Here is an 18,160-nt window from a genome sequence, read left to right on the forward strand (position 1 = left end):
TTTTAAGTAAAAGAAGGTTTGAAATCTACAGGAGTATTTCATAAGATTTTTTTTTTATAATTTTCATATATAAAACGAAGCACGTTCTTGTATTTTTGTCGATATTTCTTTTATTTGTTCCCCAGAGATCAGGTCGATCAATGGGTAATAACTGATTCTATCAAAAGCTTAGACAAGTCCATAAGAATAGCTGCAAGATATTTTAAATTGGTTTAAGCCTAATTTCCAAACTCCGATAACTCTTAATAAAGTTAAGTTAAAGTTAAACGCCTGATCTTAAAGCTGCCAACAATGTATTGAAGATATCAAAATACGGCAGCATGCATGTGTACTTTAATAGCGTTTAGGACGATGTACAGATTTCGAGACGTGTCGGTCATATATCGTTTTAGCCATCGGTTCGGCCTTACTTGTTTTGTTCCTATATTTCATATTGTGGTAATTTTCAGGTGTGTCAAATTTTATAAAAAGAACTTCAAGGTTACTATTTGTTCAATATGCAAAAATATTTTTAAATCGTCACCCGAGATATATCAGGAACTAGAAACAATAATTTTAACATTTCCAAAAACAAGGGAAATCCATCATTCAATATGGTTTTCACAAATGAATATTAAAACTTTTAATATGAAACAGAAAAAAAAATAGGATATGAAATAGAAACTTATAAACATATTACACTCCATTACCAGAATGTCCCTAACGACTACAAAGATATTTCTTAAATCAATTGTCTTCCAAACTGATTGACTGCAATTTTAAGTAACAGATTGAAACAAAAATAGAATTTATGGCAACTCAGTTATTCTCAGTTTGGTGTCAGAAAAAACCCATCGCACATCTGGTTTAGCATACGTTAATCAATTCTTTATTTAATTAATATATACATAAAAAAGAAGAGGTGTTATATACATGTATTTTTGACCTGTTCAGAGCTCTGAAAATTTATGAAACAATCTAAGATATGTTTCAAAAAACAATTTGATGGTTGTTCGTCCAAACCCGAATATGATGAAAAAATGTTTTGCATACAGATCTACAATTCTATGGAATAGCAGACCGTGGCAAAACAAACATATTTCCTTGAAGCCGTTTACTTATCAAGGATATGTATAATAATACATTTTACATTAAGAGAGCGAGAGCGACAGACGAAAATCGATAAAATTCCACCATTATATCGAACGGGAAAACATGTTATTCGATGTAGATATAGATATCATAAATATAAGCTGAGACTACTATAATTGAGTTATACTAGTGTTCTCAGATATACAGTAAACCATGAAGATGAACAGTTAGCTCGAAGATTACAGGTACTGAAAAAAATGCAGATTGAACAAATTGATATCACTCCTTTAAAAAGTTTGGATTTTCAGTCCTCATTACAAGGCACAAGTTATACTAGTGTTCTCAGATATAAGAAGTAGATCCATCTTTTAAAATATTTGATGCGTTACTATATCTTAACTTCACTACTGTATTGTATTATTTCTATGCAATATTCGAAAACTTACATTGTTTACAACAGAGACATGTTTTATACTATTAACAGAAAATCTGTGCATAGTTTAAATAGTCTAAATTCACTGAAAATTTGAAACTGTATTTATAACACAACACAAACTCGGCTGTAATTTATTGAACTTTTGTATATTTTTTTTTCAATAGTATATAAACTATTTAAACACTAAATTTGTTTTGTCGCTAAAAGTAAAATGCTTGTTCTTAATCCAAATTAGTGAAGCCCGATATAAATAATCGCGGGAAAAGTTGTTATCTCCCTTAAAATAATCCGTTCGAGTTACTGTTCTTAGTAAATGGCGGATGTCCAAAAAATGTTTACATTGACGACCTTGAAAGAAAGTGCTTATATTTTTATTTGACTAATTGTTGGATATGTTGCATGCAGACCATAACATTGCATAAAGTATATTTATGACAAAATATGAAAATTCATTCATAACACATTGTGTGTCACCAATCAATATGGTTCACTTATAATTTTTGCGCACCTGAATATTTATAAATATTGTGAAAATACATGGATGGTACCAGCGCGATTCGATCCCTCAATCTCGACATCTAAGCCCTAAGGCAAAGCTCTAACTGATTGAGCAAAACAAGATATTTCCTAATTCAAACAGTTTGACTACCTGTATATCTCCATTTCTACAACACTCTTCCCCCTTTTCTTTTTTTTTTTGCTCTGGGTACCATCCATCCAAGCAGCTCACAGATCCACTACTGGACAACCCCAGAGTCTAGCCTGGCATCCTGGTCAAAATACCTCCACATCAGTACGACCAGGCGAAATACAATCCATGTGACCTCTTTTCACCGCTGAACAGGACTGAATACACCTTATCGCTATATTCCCGCTTGACCACAACAATCACTTTTCCTTTTTCTATTATGATGTCAAAATTTTACAGGAACTTTTGTGATGTCCAATAATGGCGGACAAATAGCGATAAGGTGTATTAGTGAATATCTGTGCATGTTCTGTAAACAATCAATAGAGTTTGTATTATAATTTCTGTATTGTGTTGGAATTTGCATTTGCTATGAATTTAGAAATAATTTTCAATAAATTTGTGGCAATAATGAATATAAATATTTCCCACCATGTGTCAAGAAAGGATGCTATCCCACGGTGCATCATTCTGACATCAAGATTCCTTTAAAAGAATACATAACGTTGTATTCCATCGGCCTTTACTGTCCAGTAGTTAGTCAGGATCTCAGGCTACCCCAGAGTCTTTCACTCAGAAACCCTCTGACTTTACCACAACGTCTGTGATGCACAGTAATGGCAAACAAATAGCAATAATATAGTCAACACATTCAATTTCAGGGAGCAGCACACTCCAGATGTTTTCAGCATCTTAACCTAATTAATATGATATATCTATACACATGCACAATGCACATAATTAGTTTATTAATCACACAAATATCAATTTTGCACACTATGTTAAAATATGAGGCAGGGGTTACTTTTAGTCAGGGTTGGCTCTGACTCTGATGGCCTTTTTTAACATTTGCTGTGGTATGTCAGAGCATAGTCTTTATAGAAAACATGGAAATCTTCAACGCAGAAATGGGGTGGCTCATTTCTGTTTTTAAATAGTTATATATCTATTTTCAATAGATAATTCATACACTGTTTGATTCCTCATTCATTGAATCCACTGCAAATAAGGTACATACATGTACTTGCTCATATGTGGTATTTACATGTACATGGTGATCTTATTCCATAATGCTGTTTATAGTTAGGTTGCTGTCTCAGTAATATTTATCCTTATTTTACTTGAAGGTTTTTTTAACCAATGGCAAGTGGAGGCTCTAACAACCGACCCTATAGTTTATCAAAAGATGAGGCCCTAGCTCGAATGTTACAAGAGGAAGAATATAATGCAGTAAACCATGAAGATGAACAGTTAGCTCGAAGATTACAGGTACTGAAAAAAATGCAGATTGAACAAATTGATATCACTCCTTTAAAAAGTTTGGATTTTCAGTCCTCATTACAAGGCCAAACAATTTTTACTTTGCAAAAGGCTTTCAAAAGTGGGATAAAAAGTATTGTACAAAATGTATCTCAATAAAATATTCAATCATTTGTAGTTATGAATTTTTTTTATTCCACAAAATCCTTATGACATGTGTATGTTTTTTACAGGGATCCAAATTAGCAGTAGGCCAGTGGCCCATTGATCCTAGATAAAATCTGGGCTACAAAAAAAAAACAAAGTGGTAGACTAAGGCGACTTCCAGAAATTTGCTGTGTTATTTAGCACTAGGTTCCAACTGAGACTACTATATAGTAGTTATTTATGGTTTTTAATTATTGAACTTTATAGATATACATGTACATACAAATAACGAAGTCAAGGGAAGGAATTTCCATCAGTAAACATGCAGTTATCCTCCTTTTAGCTTAGACATTTGGGGTATAGTGATAAGACTAAAGAATGTATTGAAAAAATTTGTTTGAAATATAGTTAGCTAACATGCCCTTGTAAAAACTCTTTGACAGTTCCATACGTGGCATTTTGCTAATGTGGACACTGAAAACTACATGTAAATAGAAAAAAAAATAGAAGAAAAAACTTTCAGCACTGAGAAAAATGCAATATACAAATACATGTTATATGATACAATTTGGTAGAATAAATCCATTCTTTCAGTTTAGGAACTAGAGTTATGTTTATTGTGCTCTTTGTTTCAGGGAAATATGATGTTTGGCCCAGATGCAGACTCTCCAAGTGCCATAGCAGGGAATGGAAGACCTCCTATGAGAGCCATGACTCCAATAACACAGTTATTTTCTACTTTGGTTAATGCCAGCTTACAACACCATCCTAGGCAAGCTAGACGATCTCTAGGTTTACTTCAGGTAAGATAAAACAAAGTGGGTTTTACAATCAACAAACCAAACCATGTTGAATTTTATGACAGTTGTCTGAATTTCATTCAAAGAATGCATACATTCTTGTTTAAATTTTCAAAAGCTAGCATGACTACATGTACATATGTACGATTGTATCTCAGAGGTGGCAGCTACTTGCATGCATTTTTGATATGGTTTCTGCAATTGCTCTTGCCAAAATAGACCCTGTTCATTACAATTTTTTAAATAATACAATATAAGTATCCTGATCATGAAACACAAAAAAATGTAGTAACAATTAATAGGATGAACTGCAATATTTTACCTTTTATTTCCAACTTGAAATTCAGATAGAATAGAGAATTGAAACGGGTAATGTGTCATAAGACAACAACCCGACTTAAATGCAGAAAACACCCCAAGGACACCAATGGGTCTTTAAAGCATATATTTTCTAATATTTGACAAATTTAAGCCCCGTTATAGACAGATCACATGTATCATGACTGTGTATGTTCAAAGGAAAATGTACCCCAAATAAAAAGATTTTGTAATCTGTTCCTAGTGGCATCAGCAGACTCTTCTGGTTTTGAAATGTGACATTAAAAAATACCTTAGATATAAATTAAAAACAAAATTTATTAAAATTAGTTGATATATGATCACAAATCATGCACATTGGATATATAACCAATACCTGACTATATCTCCACTAGTACTGAACATTTTGTTAAAATTTGACAAGTGCTCTTTTTACACAAGACAGACTAAATTACTAAAAAATCTTCACAATATGTCCTGAAACAAGAGTTGAGAAATTAATAGATTCCTAGTTTATGTTTTGCTTAGTCCTTTTTCTCTGTACTGGAAATTACTAACATGAATTATGATAGACAGCGTTAATATGAGTCTGACAAAGGGATTTACGTAGAAATATGGAAAACGATACATATTATTATATTTCTAAAATTACTGCAGATGTAAGAATTAAATCAGACATTGATACTACCATTACCAATTTTGTAATTCAGTTTTCACAACATTCTACTTATTCATTCTCAAACAAGGAATAAATTATTAGTCAGATAAAACCAAGAGACAATAAAAAATATTGACCTTAATTTAAGGAAATTTCTAACTTGAAATTCACTTACACAAATAGATCACATAACTGATAAAGGGAGATAATCGTTACTTTGTAAGTTAACTTAAATAAATTTTGAAAATAACAATACCCTTTATGTCATACATGTATGAATTGATAAAGCTTGTGAGAGTTGTTTCCATTAGGAGGGACATAGACTTTTATCGACAAAGAAAAGCTAGTTGATAGAGCAAATTTATTTGTGTTAATGTGTACAATCTTTTTAAGTTTTTCAGATCTTTTAATTACATTTAATCTCTTAATAAGCTAAAAGCTTTTAATATCAATAGTTATTTTTCATTTGAAAATGTTTAATAGCTACATATCACTTTCAACTTCTCATGCTTTGAATGGACAGCAGCCAATTTGTCCTGCTTAGACCAGTTTATAATTGGCAAAGGGGGAAAACTTGTGTAAATATAGTGTTAAATTGAAGAAGAATCTGTAATTGTTAAATAGACTATTGATCATTTTAACAAATATCAGATTTTATGAAAAGATTAAATTATGAAAACAAAATGAATAGCTCATCTATAGCTGTATTTTTTTGTAGTTATCTTCAGATGAAGAAGACCATAATGATTCTGATTCAGATTCTACTGTAGAAGATGAACAAGGAATGAGCACATCAAGAACTGGTGTCTCATCCTCTAGTAATGTTGTTGGCAGGGGTGCTTTAAGGGGAGGACCTAGAGGTGGGCGGGGGCGTATTGGATTTCGGCCCTCAGAGACTTTAGTTAATGTATCTTCAGAAAACACACCATCAGATACTGCAAGGTCAATGTTTTCTGTGGGTTCAGATAACCAATCGTCAAGATCAACAACATCAGTAAGAGGGAGGCCACCGAGGGGTACAGGAATAAGAGGAACAAGGAGGGGAACTACAACGAGAAGAGCTCCCACCACTGGAACAAATAATTCAGAAACAGGCGAGCCTCGTTCTAATGCTGCAACTAGTCAGACAAGAACCATTGGGCGGACTGCTCCACCAAGAAATATGGAACCTTCAGGTATATACTTCTTATGAATTGATTAAGTTTCTAATAAACAAGTAGTTGATGTTTGACAAATCTTTATCTTTTAATAAATTAATAAACATGTTCTGACTATATTTTTAGTCCCCCCTCTTTCTTTGGCAATCAATCGGCCAGAGTTACCTGATGGTGAAGTAGAACCAGAAATATTAATATTAGACAGAGGAGGAACAGGGAGTGATGCTAGATTCTTACATATAATGGTATGTTTAAAATTGTAATATGTAGCAAAATCATTTTTTTTCTTTCTTTTTTTAATTTAAATACAGGTAATGGCATGAATAGTATAATATGTTAGTAATTTTAGGATGAAAACTTGGTTTTCCTTTGTTTAACTGTTAATTAATGAAATTAGCTTACAAATTATTTGGAGCAAGACTTGAATTGTCATAATAGGAAAAAAACTTAAATTTTTTCTTAATGAATGTTTTGTACAAAAAAAATACAATCTGTTGTGTAGGGGAGGTCACTCTTGATATCCATTGATCAAGTTTATTGTAGCATGTAATATTTTGCATATGTCATCCAAACAATATCACAGAGAAAGTGTAATATATGGTATTACCTATATAGACATATTTAAGCCTTTTTTTATAGATATTTGTAAACAGCAACTCGCAGCACATTTTGATTTTGATTGATAGAACATACTTATGTCTATGTCATTTGGTCTCTGGTGGAGTCTCAGTTGTCTCATTGGCAATCATACCACATCTTATTTATATATTAACTTAGTACATGCATAACTAAATTGTACAATGTAGTTAATGTTTTATTTATTTCAGAGAGACCCAATGCTACTGCTGCTATTTTTAATGGGTAGAACACCACACCTCCTTGTACCAGATGACATAGATCCTACCGATTATGAGGTTTGTTTTACACACATTTCCCTTGTATTATACTTTTTTCTTTTTTAATAGGTAGAACAGAGCACATCCTTGATAGTGATAAGAAATATCCTACTGATAATGTGGTTTTTCCAAAAAGTACATTTTGCCAATATTAAACCTGTGTCTTTTTAATGAATAGAATTCAACAAGATCTGGTACCTGACATACAGATCCTAACGATTTTGAGGATCTTTACCTTAAAATCCATATTTTCCCCTTGCCATGAATTTGAATTGGTTGAACACTAGTACTTGACCTGCTGGTTCAAGGTGACACTGAGACAACTGATCAAGAGGTTGTTGGTATTTTGTCTGATGAATAGGGATTACAATCCTGCAGCAGTGCCATAAACTATTTGTATTAAGCTTTAGATTTCAGAGGGAAGAGGAGCATTATGTTACATAGTTTCCGTCTGTCATATCTCCCTTGTCCTTGACCTCATTTCATGGTTCACTAACTGCTTGAAAAGTAGGTTTTTAGTCATGTGAATTTCTCACTTATTTTGAGTAATAGGATAACTACAATGTATATGTGGTATATGTCCATCAGACAGATTTCACCTGACCTTGACCTCATTTCATGGATCAGTGATCAAGGTTATCAAAGTTACGTGTTTAAGTCTGTTTATCAAAAACTAAGCAGTAGGTCAACTATATTTGGTGTATGGAATTATGGTAAGGTGTATATGTCAGTCGACAGGTTTCTTCTAACCTTGACATCATTGTCATGGTTCATTGGTCAATATTAAGTTTTTATACGACTGCAAAAATAAAATGATGTCGTCGTCGTCCGAAGACACATTGGTTTTCTCACAATATCTTTAGTTTAAGTGTATGGATCTCTATGAAATTTTACCATAAGGTTAAATACCACAAAAGGAAGGTTGGGATTGATTTTGGGGGTTATGGCTCAAACCATTTAGGAATTAAGGGCAAAAAAGGGAAAAAAATAAGGGAGGTAATCCAAAAACAAAATTGTACAATGTTGGACTACCTACCTTACACTGCTTTTAAATTATCTATTTAAGACTTTTATGATGTATTTAAATTGGTAATTATGGTTGCAAACTCCATTGGAAATTTAAATTGAGATTATGACCATATCTTGAGGGAAAGAATTTTTTTTTTTGGAAAAAGGGGGTCGGAGGGGGGTAAAAAAGAAATTGTAGGGGGCTTTTTTTTTTCTTCATTTCAGATTTCAGAAATTAAAAAGAAAATTTCTTCAAATATTTTTTTTTTTTTTGCAAATAAGGGGGGGGGGTCAATACGCAACAGCATAGTGTATTGCACAAAAGCAAAAAATTGAATATAAATTCAAATCATATAACCAATTCTAAGTTCTTTGACTACATTTATTCGAAGTCAGAAACCTATTATGTGTCAAATATTTAATTACAATCCAAATTCAGACCTGTATCAAGCATGAATATTGTGTCCATTTTCGCCCCAACTGTTCAGGGTTGGACTTCTACGGTCGTATCCAGCTGCGCTCAGTGAAGCATTTTATTGTGTTTTAATCTGTTTTTCTAATACTACATTTTTAAGCAATAAGTCAACTGTATTTTGTGTAAGGATGATTACTAGGTGTAAATGTCTGTCTGGCAGGTATTATCTGACCTTGACCTTATTTTCATGTATCATTGATGATGTTAAGTTTATGTGATACTTGTAGTAAAACTTTATCTTTAGGACTATCAACATGAAATAAATCATGGTAAATAATGCAGGCAAGACATTTCAGTGTGTGCAATCTTGTTGGCTTTGGTTTCTTTTGTCTCCTTTTTTTGGCCCAAATTTAGAGGTTTTAAAGCATTCCATTTAAGTGTTGACACTCACTTCTCAATTGCTGATGACTACACAGCAAATTGTTTCAATTTTCTTGTCTCTCCTTGACGAAGTCAAAAAAGCAAGATTTAATAGGTGTGTTTGTCTGCAGTGTCAACACTATATTAGTTAGTTATAAGTCAGTCTAAGGGAAACCACTAGTTGTAGGTCAATGATATTTGGTGTGCAGCTGTATTAGAATTGACACATCTTATTTCCATGGAGATTATATGGCCCCACCCTCTCATCATGGTTCATCTTCTTTAAAACTTTTGCATAGTTTATATGTTAAAGTTTGAGTTTGGGTCAGTTCAAAGGGAACCACTTATGATAAGTCAATGGTATTTGGTATACAGTTTTTGTCTCGCCTGCAACGAAAGTTGAGGAAAGCAAGACATAGGGATTGCTTTTCCAGCGACGACGTCAACAATTGTTAAGTTTTCTGCTTAAGTTAGATTGATTATAGGAACTACTTGTGATAGATAATTGATATTTAATATTAAGTTGCATTACTATCAGTAAATATCAGTTTGACAACTATTTCGAGTCCCTGCCTCCTAGGTCACGGTCCATCGACTTTGAATTCACTAATATTAAGTTTTCTGCTTTAATTAGTTTGATAGGAACTACTTGTGATAGATCATTGATATTTAATATAAATAAAGTACATATCAGTTTGACAAATATTTCTAAGCCCTGCTCCCTAGGTAATGGTCCAATGACCTTGAATTAATTAGCAACTTTCAATGTTAAGTTTTCTGCTTAAGATAGTTTGATAGGATCTACTTGTGATAGATCAATGATATTTTGTATGAAGTCTCATTTCTATCTGTACACATCAGTTTGACAACTTTTTTGAGGCCCTGCCCCTAGGACATATGCATGGTCCAGTGACTTTGAATTAATTAGAATTTTTCAATGTTAAGTTTTCTGCTTAAGTTAGTTTGAAAGGATCTAATTGTGATAGATCAATGATATTTTGTATGAAGTTGCATTACTATCAGTTCATATCAGTTTGTCGACTATTTCAAGACCCTGCCACCTAGGTCATGGTCCAGTAACTTAGAATTAATTAGCAATTTTCAATGTTAATTTTCTGCTTAAGTCAGTTTGACAAGAACTACTTGTGATAGATCAATGATATTTTGTATAAAGTTGCATTGCTATCAGTACATATCAGTTTGAAGATTATTTTCAAGCCCTGTCCACTAGATAATTGGTCCAGCAACTGAAATGATAAACCATAATGGTGTCTATCAGATTGTCTTTTTCTGAATTTTATGACGATAGGCAAGACATATATCTGTGTCAACAGTTTATTTAGCATTGGCATTTCTTATTTCCACAGAGGTTATTTGGTCTTGCACCTTCACTCAATGTTCATTGACTTTGAATATTTTGCATAGTTTGCAGTAGCGGATCCAGAAATTTTCATAAGGGGGGCCCACTGACTACCTAAGAGGGGGCCCGCTCCAGTCATGATTCAGTGATTCCCTAAATAATCAATCAATTTTTCCCACAAAAGGGGGGGCCCGGGCCCCCTGGAAAACCCTCTAAATCCGCCTCTGGTTTGCATGTTCAAATTTTGCCATTTTGTTTGCAATAAATGCATTATAAAATCAAAATCACATAATGGTGAGACATATCTCTGTGTCAACGTTTTATCTGTAATTTTTTATGCCTAATTCTTAAAATCACATCTTCCATTCACTCATTTCTATTATATTTATTATGTTTGTCATATTTTCAGGCATTATGGGATTTAGCAGAAAGAATTGGAGAGGTAAAAACCCGAGGACTAAGTGAGAAGGATTTGGAATCATTGTCAACAAAGAAATTCAAAGGAAAAACAAAATTTAATCAGGAAGGACCTCAGTGCCAAGTTTGTTTATCAGAGTATAAGACAGGAGATGCCTTAGTAAATCTTCCGTGTAAACATGAATATCATGATAAGTGCATCAAAGAATGGCTAAAGGTCAGTAACTTTTATTACTTTAAATTCACAATTTTTGCATGCATTTGTTATTGCTGTTGTTGAGTAATGGTCAAAAATGCAAAGTTAATTATTGGGATTTATGAAAAGGCTGTATAAAAATAATGCAGTTAAGGTGGCCTCCATCTTGGATTTTGAAGTAGCAGATTAAACAATTGGTCTAGATCTTTAATGATATGTGCAAATTTTGAGAGTAGTATGTAATTCATGTGTAAGACTTTTCATGTTAATATAGAAAATTATGTGTTTTATCATATTTACGGCTATTTTTTCTAAAAAACACATTATTTTGTTTGATTCATTTTTTTTCAACTTTGCTCGATAAGGGGAGATAACTCAGATAAAGTAATTTTTATAATAGAAAGTGTTATGAATTTACCTATTTTAATATGTGTAAAACTGAAATATCTTATCTAAAATCTAATGTCTGTCTGGCAGGGACCATATGACGTTGACCTCATTTTCATGTATCATTGATAATGTTAAGTTTATGTGATACCTTTAGTATGGGGTAAAACCAGCAGCTCATTCCATAAAAAATCTTATGAGAAAAATACTTTTAAGTCATGAACATTTCAGTATAACTTATGATCAATTTTAGTTGTAAAGATTCCATCATGATCAGTTAGGTAGGTCAGACTTTTCAGTGTGTGCACTCTCGTTATATTCTAGCAGTGTACTTGAAATTTGAAAATGTAATATGGTGAATATGATGCCCACAAACCAAAATTAAATTAAATACATACGTTTAGTTAGAAAAATTTAATGTTGCAAGTATCCTGGCTAATCATTGTAAAGTTCTCAATAATAAAAAAAACACATTTAACACACCTCGGAATGTTAAATTCAGTATAATATTCTATTATGTTTATATTAAAGGTTAAATACATGTTTATTCAGTATATATATATTTTTCAATTGCAGAGAAATGCTTCCTGTCCAATCTGTCGTCATGAAATAAAATCCAACAGTTCATGAATATGAAGACTTATAAACACACTCAAAGGAAGAGTTATTGTAAAGAACACGGTTATTTCTGGTGATTTGATATCGTCTTTATATCTTTCAGATTATAAAAAGTAGACAAAGGTTAACTTAAGACATTTTTATGCCAGCTTACGCTGAATTTGAAATTGAATATACCCCCACTTTCCCAATTTGTATAGCTATTAGGGTACATGTTTTTTATGGAACCTAAACAACATTAAAGAAGAATAAACTGGTGCACAATTATGTTGCAAAGAAAACTTGGAATGAAGTTTTATTAACAACCAGTCAGTGATTGAAGACATCTTATTCCTATTATAGTATTATTGAAAAGTCCATATCTTACAATGAGAAACCCCAATAACCCTTTGTATAACAAAAAAAAAAATATATTCAAAGGTGCACAATGTCATTTAGGGTTTTCAGATTTTCTGGTTGTTTTGTTAAATTGCAGTCTTTGGTTTAAAAAGATTTTCACATACAAAGTGTGGATGGACAAACAAAGATGAAAAGTTCAAAATTATGAACAAACAAATAAGATGATTACTTTTCGAAAACAGTGTTTCTCCACTTCAATAAGGTTAATATGAAAAATATTTGAATAATTAAGTCTTAATACCTTACAAGAAATAATGAATTGAAAATACGGTATATGTTGAAAATATTGTTTGAGAAAAATACTTGAATTTTTTATTTCTTTTGATAGACAAAGTTCTATGTTTCTAGAATTATAGAACAAATAAGGTATTCTTCCTTAAGGGAAATTTTATCACAGACATTCCAATTCATGAAATGCCATAAAAATAAATTCTTTATTATTGTTCTTATTTATCTGTCACACAAGAACCCATTCCATTACACAAGATCAGATTAAGGTCTGTAAGAGTTTTTCATTTGTGCCAAATTCGATCCAACATTTTAACACCCATCATCCATCAAAAATGAGTTCCCTGATACCATATCCAGTATTTCCTTTCAAGTAAGGAAGATTTAAATCATGATTATTGATATACAAAATGTAATCATGAAATCATGTGACTTTTCACCTTCAAAATCATTAACTATTTTTATAAATCATGGTATCCAAAGGGTAGAGACTAGCACATTCAAATAGACAATTGCCTGTCCAGGATTCATGTAGACATAGGCTGGCTAAATATTTTTGCTTACAGTGTTGGTTTAATTTAATGTTATATAATATTTTTTCTTAGAAGAAGAAAGCTACTGATTTTTACAGATAAGTCAGTCCAGTTCGGCAGTTGATATAACTGTGTTAAATGTCAGTTTATTTGTATTTACATTTTTATGCCCCTGCCATAGTGGAGGGGGCAATAAGTACCATTGTCTGTCCGTATGTTCGTCTGTATGTACATTCCAAAATTGGTTTCCATTCTCTAACTATAGTTTGCCTCAGCCAAATGTTATGAAACTTATACACAATGCTTATTATCATAAAACACAGATCAAGTTCGAATTTGGGTGGTGTCACTTTTACTGTCTCTAGTTATGTCCCTTTATAGCATTATGTGCAAGCAGCTAGAGGCATCATCTGTGTCCCATGGACACATTCTCAATTTATTTTTATAATTTTATTTCTATTATAATCTACAAGATGCTCTTTATGTATTTGGTTGGATTACCTAATCATGCATCCCGATGTTACTTGGAGAAACTTATCTTCCTTTCTTACCTGACTGCATCAGGGAGAAAAGTTCCTTGTACAAAAAAAATTAGAATCACCAATCTCGTTATGAAATTTATGCTTCTTCAACTTCATCAGATTTCTGTATGTTGTCTAAGACTTCAGTCACTCCAAAGGTCTATTGGCTGTTAAAAGGAAATCCAGCTAAATTGGTTCAGTCCAGTGAGAAGAGGTTCTTCACTGGACCAATTTTCAAGTATTATTCAGAAAGATTTATTAAAGCCTTGTATCCTTAGAGACTAATGTTAGTATATATCAAAGTGCTGCATTTCTAAGAAAAGGGTCAATGATCTGGATCACATATTCTGACAGGAAATTTTCCATATTTTCTATCCATAATTTCAGGTCATGCTTAGATCATTTTATTTAAAGGGAACAAAAATACATTATGTAATTATGAAACATGTTTTAAATTTGTGTTGTTACATTCTGTATGAAACCTATATCAGTATTTTGATATGCTAGATGTACTGTTAATTCATTTATTTTCGTCGGTACCGATTTTTCTAGGATTGGGGGAAAATGGTATTTTTCTTGAATATTTGATATCATGGTTCTTCAAAGTTTGTATACATGTCTTTAGACAATTTATACTTTGTTGAACATTTAAATTCATGGCTTCCATATACTCGTGAAATAAAAAAAAAAGGGTAACCTGAATCCACAGTATACTGTCATTTCTTGTGGTTTTATAAAATTTTCATTTCAGCAAATTATATTTCAATCTTGATCATTGAATTTTGACCATATGTGTGATGTTTTGGATACATTATATTGTATTTCATATTAAATTTCTATTTATAGTCATACTTCACGTACATGTGGATTGTGAAGGTATCTCATACTGTAAACCAACTTATTATCGTGGATACTTTATTTCACATTTAGCCCTTTCAAGCCCACTTCACAAAAATTTATTTTCACGATTTTGAAATTTACTTGATATAGTTGAATAAGAAAGATGAAATTTTACATATTCACGACGATTTATTTTCACATTATTTTTCTACTTGCGAAAATCTCCAAATTAAATCGCACACGAAAATTAGTTGGCTTACAGTATTTGTTTGCATTGAGCACTAGATAAAAATGATAAGATAAGGCTGTTGAAAGTTGACATGTGTAGTCTTTATATTTTTTCTTAATCCCCACAAATGCCTTCATTGGCTCAGATAAGGTACATGTAATTGCCTGGAGTGAGTCAGGTGGTAGTACAACCTCTGGTTGGGTCAATCCAAAGACGTTAAAGGTTTGTAATGTTTCACTTTTAAGCTAGCTGTATAAGAGCAAAGACGGCTTAAAGTCAGAGTAATATTTTCTGCATGTAGGTAACATGTTCCTGTGGTCTGTTTTTTGTGAACCAGTACAGTAAAAACTCTCGACTCAGTATGTCAATCAAGTTCTACTTTGTGAACAAGCACAGTGAAACCCCAACTTAGCAAGTCTGTTAACTTCTAACCAATGTATCTTCATATGACATTAAGAATATAAGACAGGTGCTACCTGGGAAAGAGGACAAATAAGTCATTAACCAAAAAATCAATAAACTCCTACAGGTTTATACCTATATATATGATAAGTACATCTGAATTAGATTTCATGCCAGGAAGAGTTTTTTTTTTTGGACTTCAGAAAAGGTGACATTATATTTCACAAAACTTTAATTTAAAATCATAAGACAAATAGATTTATCTATAATTAGACATCTCTCCACTCTATGGTTAAATTAAAGAATTTGAATGTTTTACTTTTTTGAGTAAAGAATTGTCTGTATTTCAGTTTATTTGTTTAAGAATTATATTTCTATGTTTACTGGTTATGTATTGTTGTTTACATCTTTTTGTTTGTTTTACTGGATATTTTTTTTTAGTTTTTACTCAGTATTGTTTATATATAACTACTCAAACTATTATGTCAATTATATATACATTTTTTTTTCCTTTTTATATCTTATCTGTTTCTGGTATTAAAGTGTAGAAAAAACAAATTTAATAAAAAGAAATATGTAATGGAAAATACAACCTTCCCATCAATAAAAATTAAAAAAAATATAAAGGTCTCACAAAAGAACACAATTTTTTCCATGACCTTGCCAGTGAGAGGAAACCTCACCCCTCATGCTAGTTAATTTTCATCCACCAATTCAACATAACTTTGTATCAGTAATTCTTCCTTAAACAAGAGGAAGCCTAACCTCTCATACTAGTAAATTTTTCATCTTCCAAGTCAACATAATTTTGTAATTCTTCAGTTAGAGAATACCTGACGTCTTAAGCGTCACTTTGTATATGTAATTCTCCTTGTTGAGTCAAAAAGCTATTTCTCACCTGTATATAGAGTTTTGCAGAGATTAAAATGCATCTAAACAGAAATCGGATTTAGTGACTTGGATGTTCATACAACTTAGTGTTACTGTTTGGAGATAAATATATTTACAATCATGTAGCCACCTCATTTTTCAGTGTTAAAAATATAGTCAGTAAGGATAAGGAAAGTAAAGAACTTTAGTTGAATGTGAAGAAGGAATATTTAGATAAGTGTAGAAATAATCTGATTTACTTTGCCCACACTTTGCTTAAAAGTATCTCACAACACTCTGTACTACTCTTTGGTTATTATTAATTCAGCCAATGAAATTTCTGCTTCCAAATTTTTGAAAGTGTATGGTTATGACAAAGCAAGATGATCCCGAAAGGTCTTTGAAACAGAAAGTAGAAATGAACAAATGTTAGATCCTAAATGTACCAGTAAGCGAAGGATGGAGACAGAATCTGTATTTCGATCAGATAACTGTAGAAATCATTTAGATTTTTTGTGATGATATAATTATGTCTGTGATACATTTTATTTTACATGTATTATGAATCTTTTCTGAGAAATGTCATATTTAATGACCATGTTTTTCTTTATTTTTATATCATTTTATAATTTTATCAAAGTTTTCAGTGTCCAAAATCATTCCTTATATATATATGTACCTAAATTAAAGATAATTTTGCACTGTTTTAAAGAAAGTTTATTATGTATTAATGATTACAGGAACTATTAAAGATTTAACCTTTTACTTGTAATCTTGTCAGCACATTTATATGTATGACTGTTTTATATCTAGTAAGTTTTGCTAGTCAAAGTTAACTGATATCACAAAAGTAATAAACTGTTTTGTTGTTTAATCTATTCTTAGCATTGTTTTGTTTGCCCAGACCTTGTAGATCAATATATTGAAACCCAAGCTTAGCTTCTCAAAAATGACTGATTAATTAAAAGTACATGTAGTTCCAATTTTATCATATCCATGGAGGTGTAAACCTTTGGATATGTTCCGGACCGTATGAGTATTTGGACCATACGCGTATGGTCATGACCATATGCATATACCCATATGGTCTGACCATACGTGTCATATGAGTATTATACTTGTTTGGTTATTAACGGGCCGGACCATATGAGTATTTAGACCATATAGGTATTTCATTATTTATCTTGTCGACCTTTTCATCTGCAGGTGAAACCACAGGCATTTTTGGCATGGACCTTTTTGACTTTTTGTCCAATGCATAACGCGTTGCGGAGGACATGGAAATACTGGGTGTCCAGTCTTGTTAGCGCTCTCACAGGTACAATTCTTGCCAGATTTTTATAAAACTTATACTAAAGATTAATATCAGCAATATCTCGAACAAGTCTATAATGGTGGCTAATCGACTTTTTTTAAAAGAGTTATGCCCTTGGAAATATTAAAATTTGATTAATGGAAAATTGCCTCAATAGTGCTCTCACAGGTACAATTCCTGCCAGATTCTAAAAAAAACTTATACTATAGGTTAGTATCAGCAATATCTCAGACAAGTTCTATAATGGTGGCCGATCGACTATTTTAAAAAGAGTTATGCCCCTTGGAAATATTAAATTTATGGAAAATGGCCTTGTTAGCGCTCTCACGGTTACAATTCTTGCCAGATTTTTATAAAAGTTATAATATAGGTTAATATCAGCAATATCTTAGACAAGTTCTATAATGGTGGACGATCGACTTTTTTTAAAAGAGTAATGCCCCTTGGAAATATTGAATTTATGGAAAATGGCCTTGTTAGCACTCTCAAGGTGTACAATTCTTGCCAGATTTTTATAAAACTTATACTATAGGCTAATATCAGCAATATCTCGGACAATTTCTATAATGGT

The 18,160-nt window shown here is 31.9% G+C and overlaps 1 protein-coding gene across 1 annotated transcript; it reads left to right on the forward strand.

Annotated features, from left to right (window-relative positions):
- Positions 1–1,807: 1,807 nt before the first annotated feature.
- On the forward strand, positions 1,808–17,148 carry LOC127729118 (E3 ubiquitin-protein ligase RNF12-like). The gene is made up of 8 exons (XM_052236774.1): positions 1,808–1,930; positions 3,323–3,464; positions 4,238–4,405; positions 6,097–6,553; positions 6,662–6,780; positions 7,363–7,449; positions 11,044–11,268; positions 12,211–17,148. Exons 2-8 carry the CDS (start codon positions 3,336–3,338, stop codon positions 12,262–12,264), a joined length of 1,239 nt encoding a protein of 412 aa, XP_052092734.1. The 5' UTR covers positions 1,808–1,930; positions 3,323–3,335; the 3' UTR covers positions 12,265–17,148.
- Positions 17,149–18,160: the final 1,012 nt, after the last annotated feature.

This window comes from Mytilus californianus, unplaced genomic scaffold (assembly GCF_021869535.1).
Source record: "Mytilus californianus isolate M0D057914Y unplaced genomic scaffold, xbMytCali1.0.p SCAF_2, whole genome shotgun sequence".
In the NCBI taxonomy this organism is placed as follows: Eukaryota; Metazoa; Mollusca; class Bivalvia; order Mytilida; family Mytilidae; genus Mytilus; species Mytilus californianus.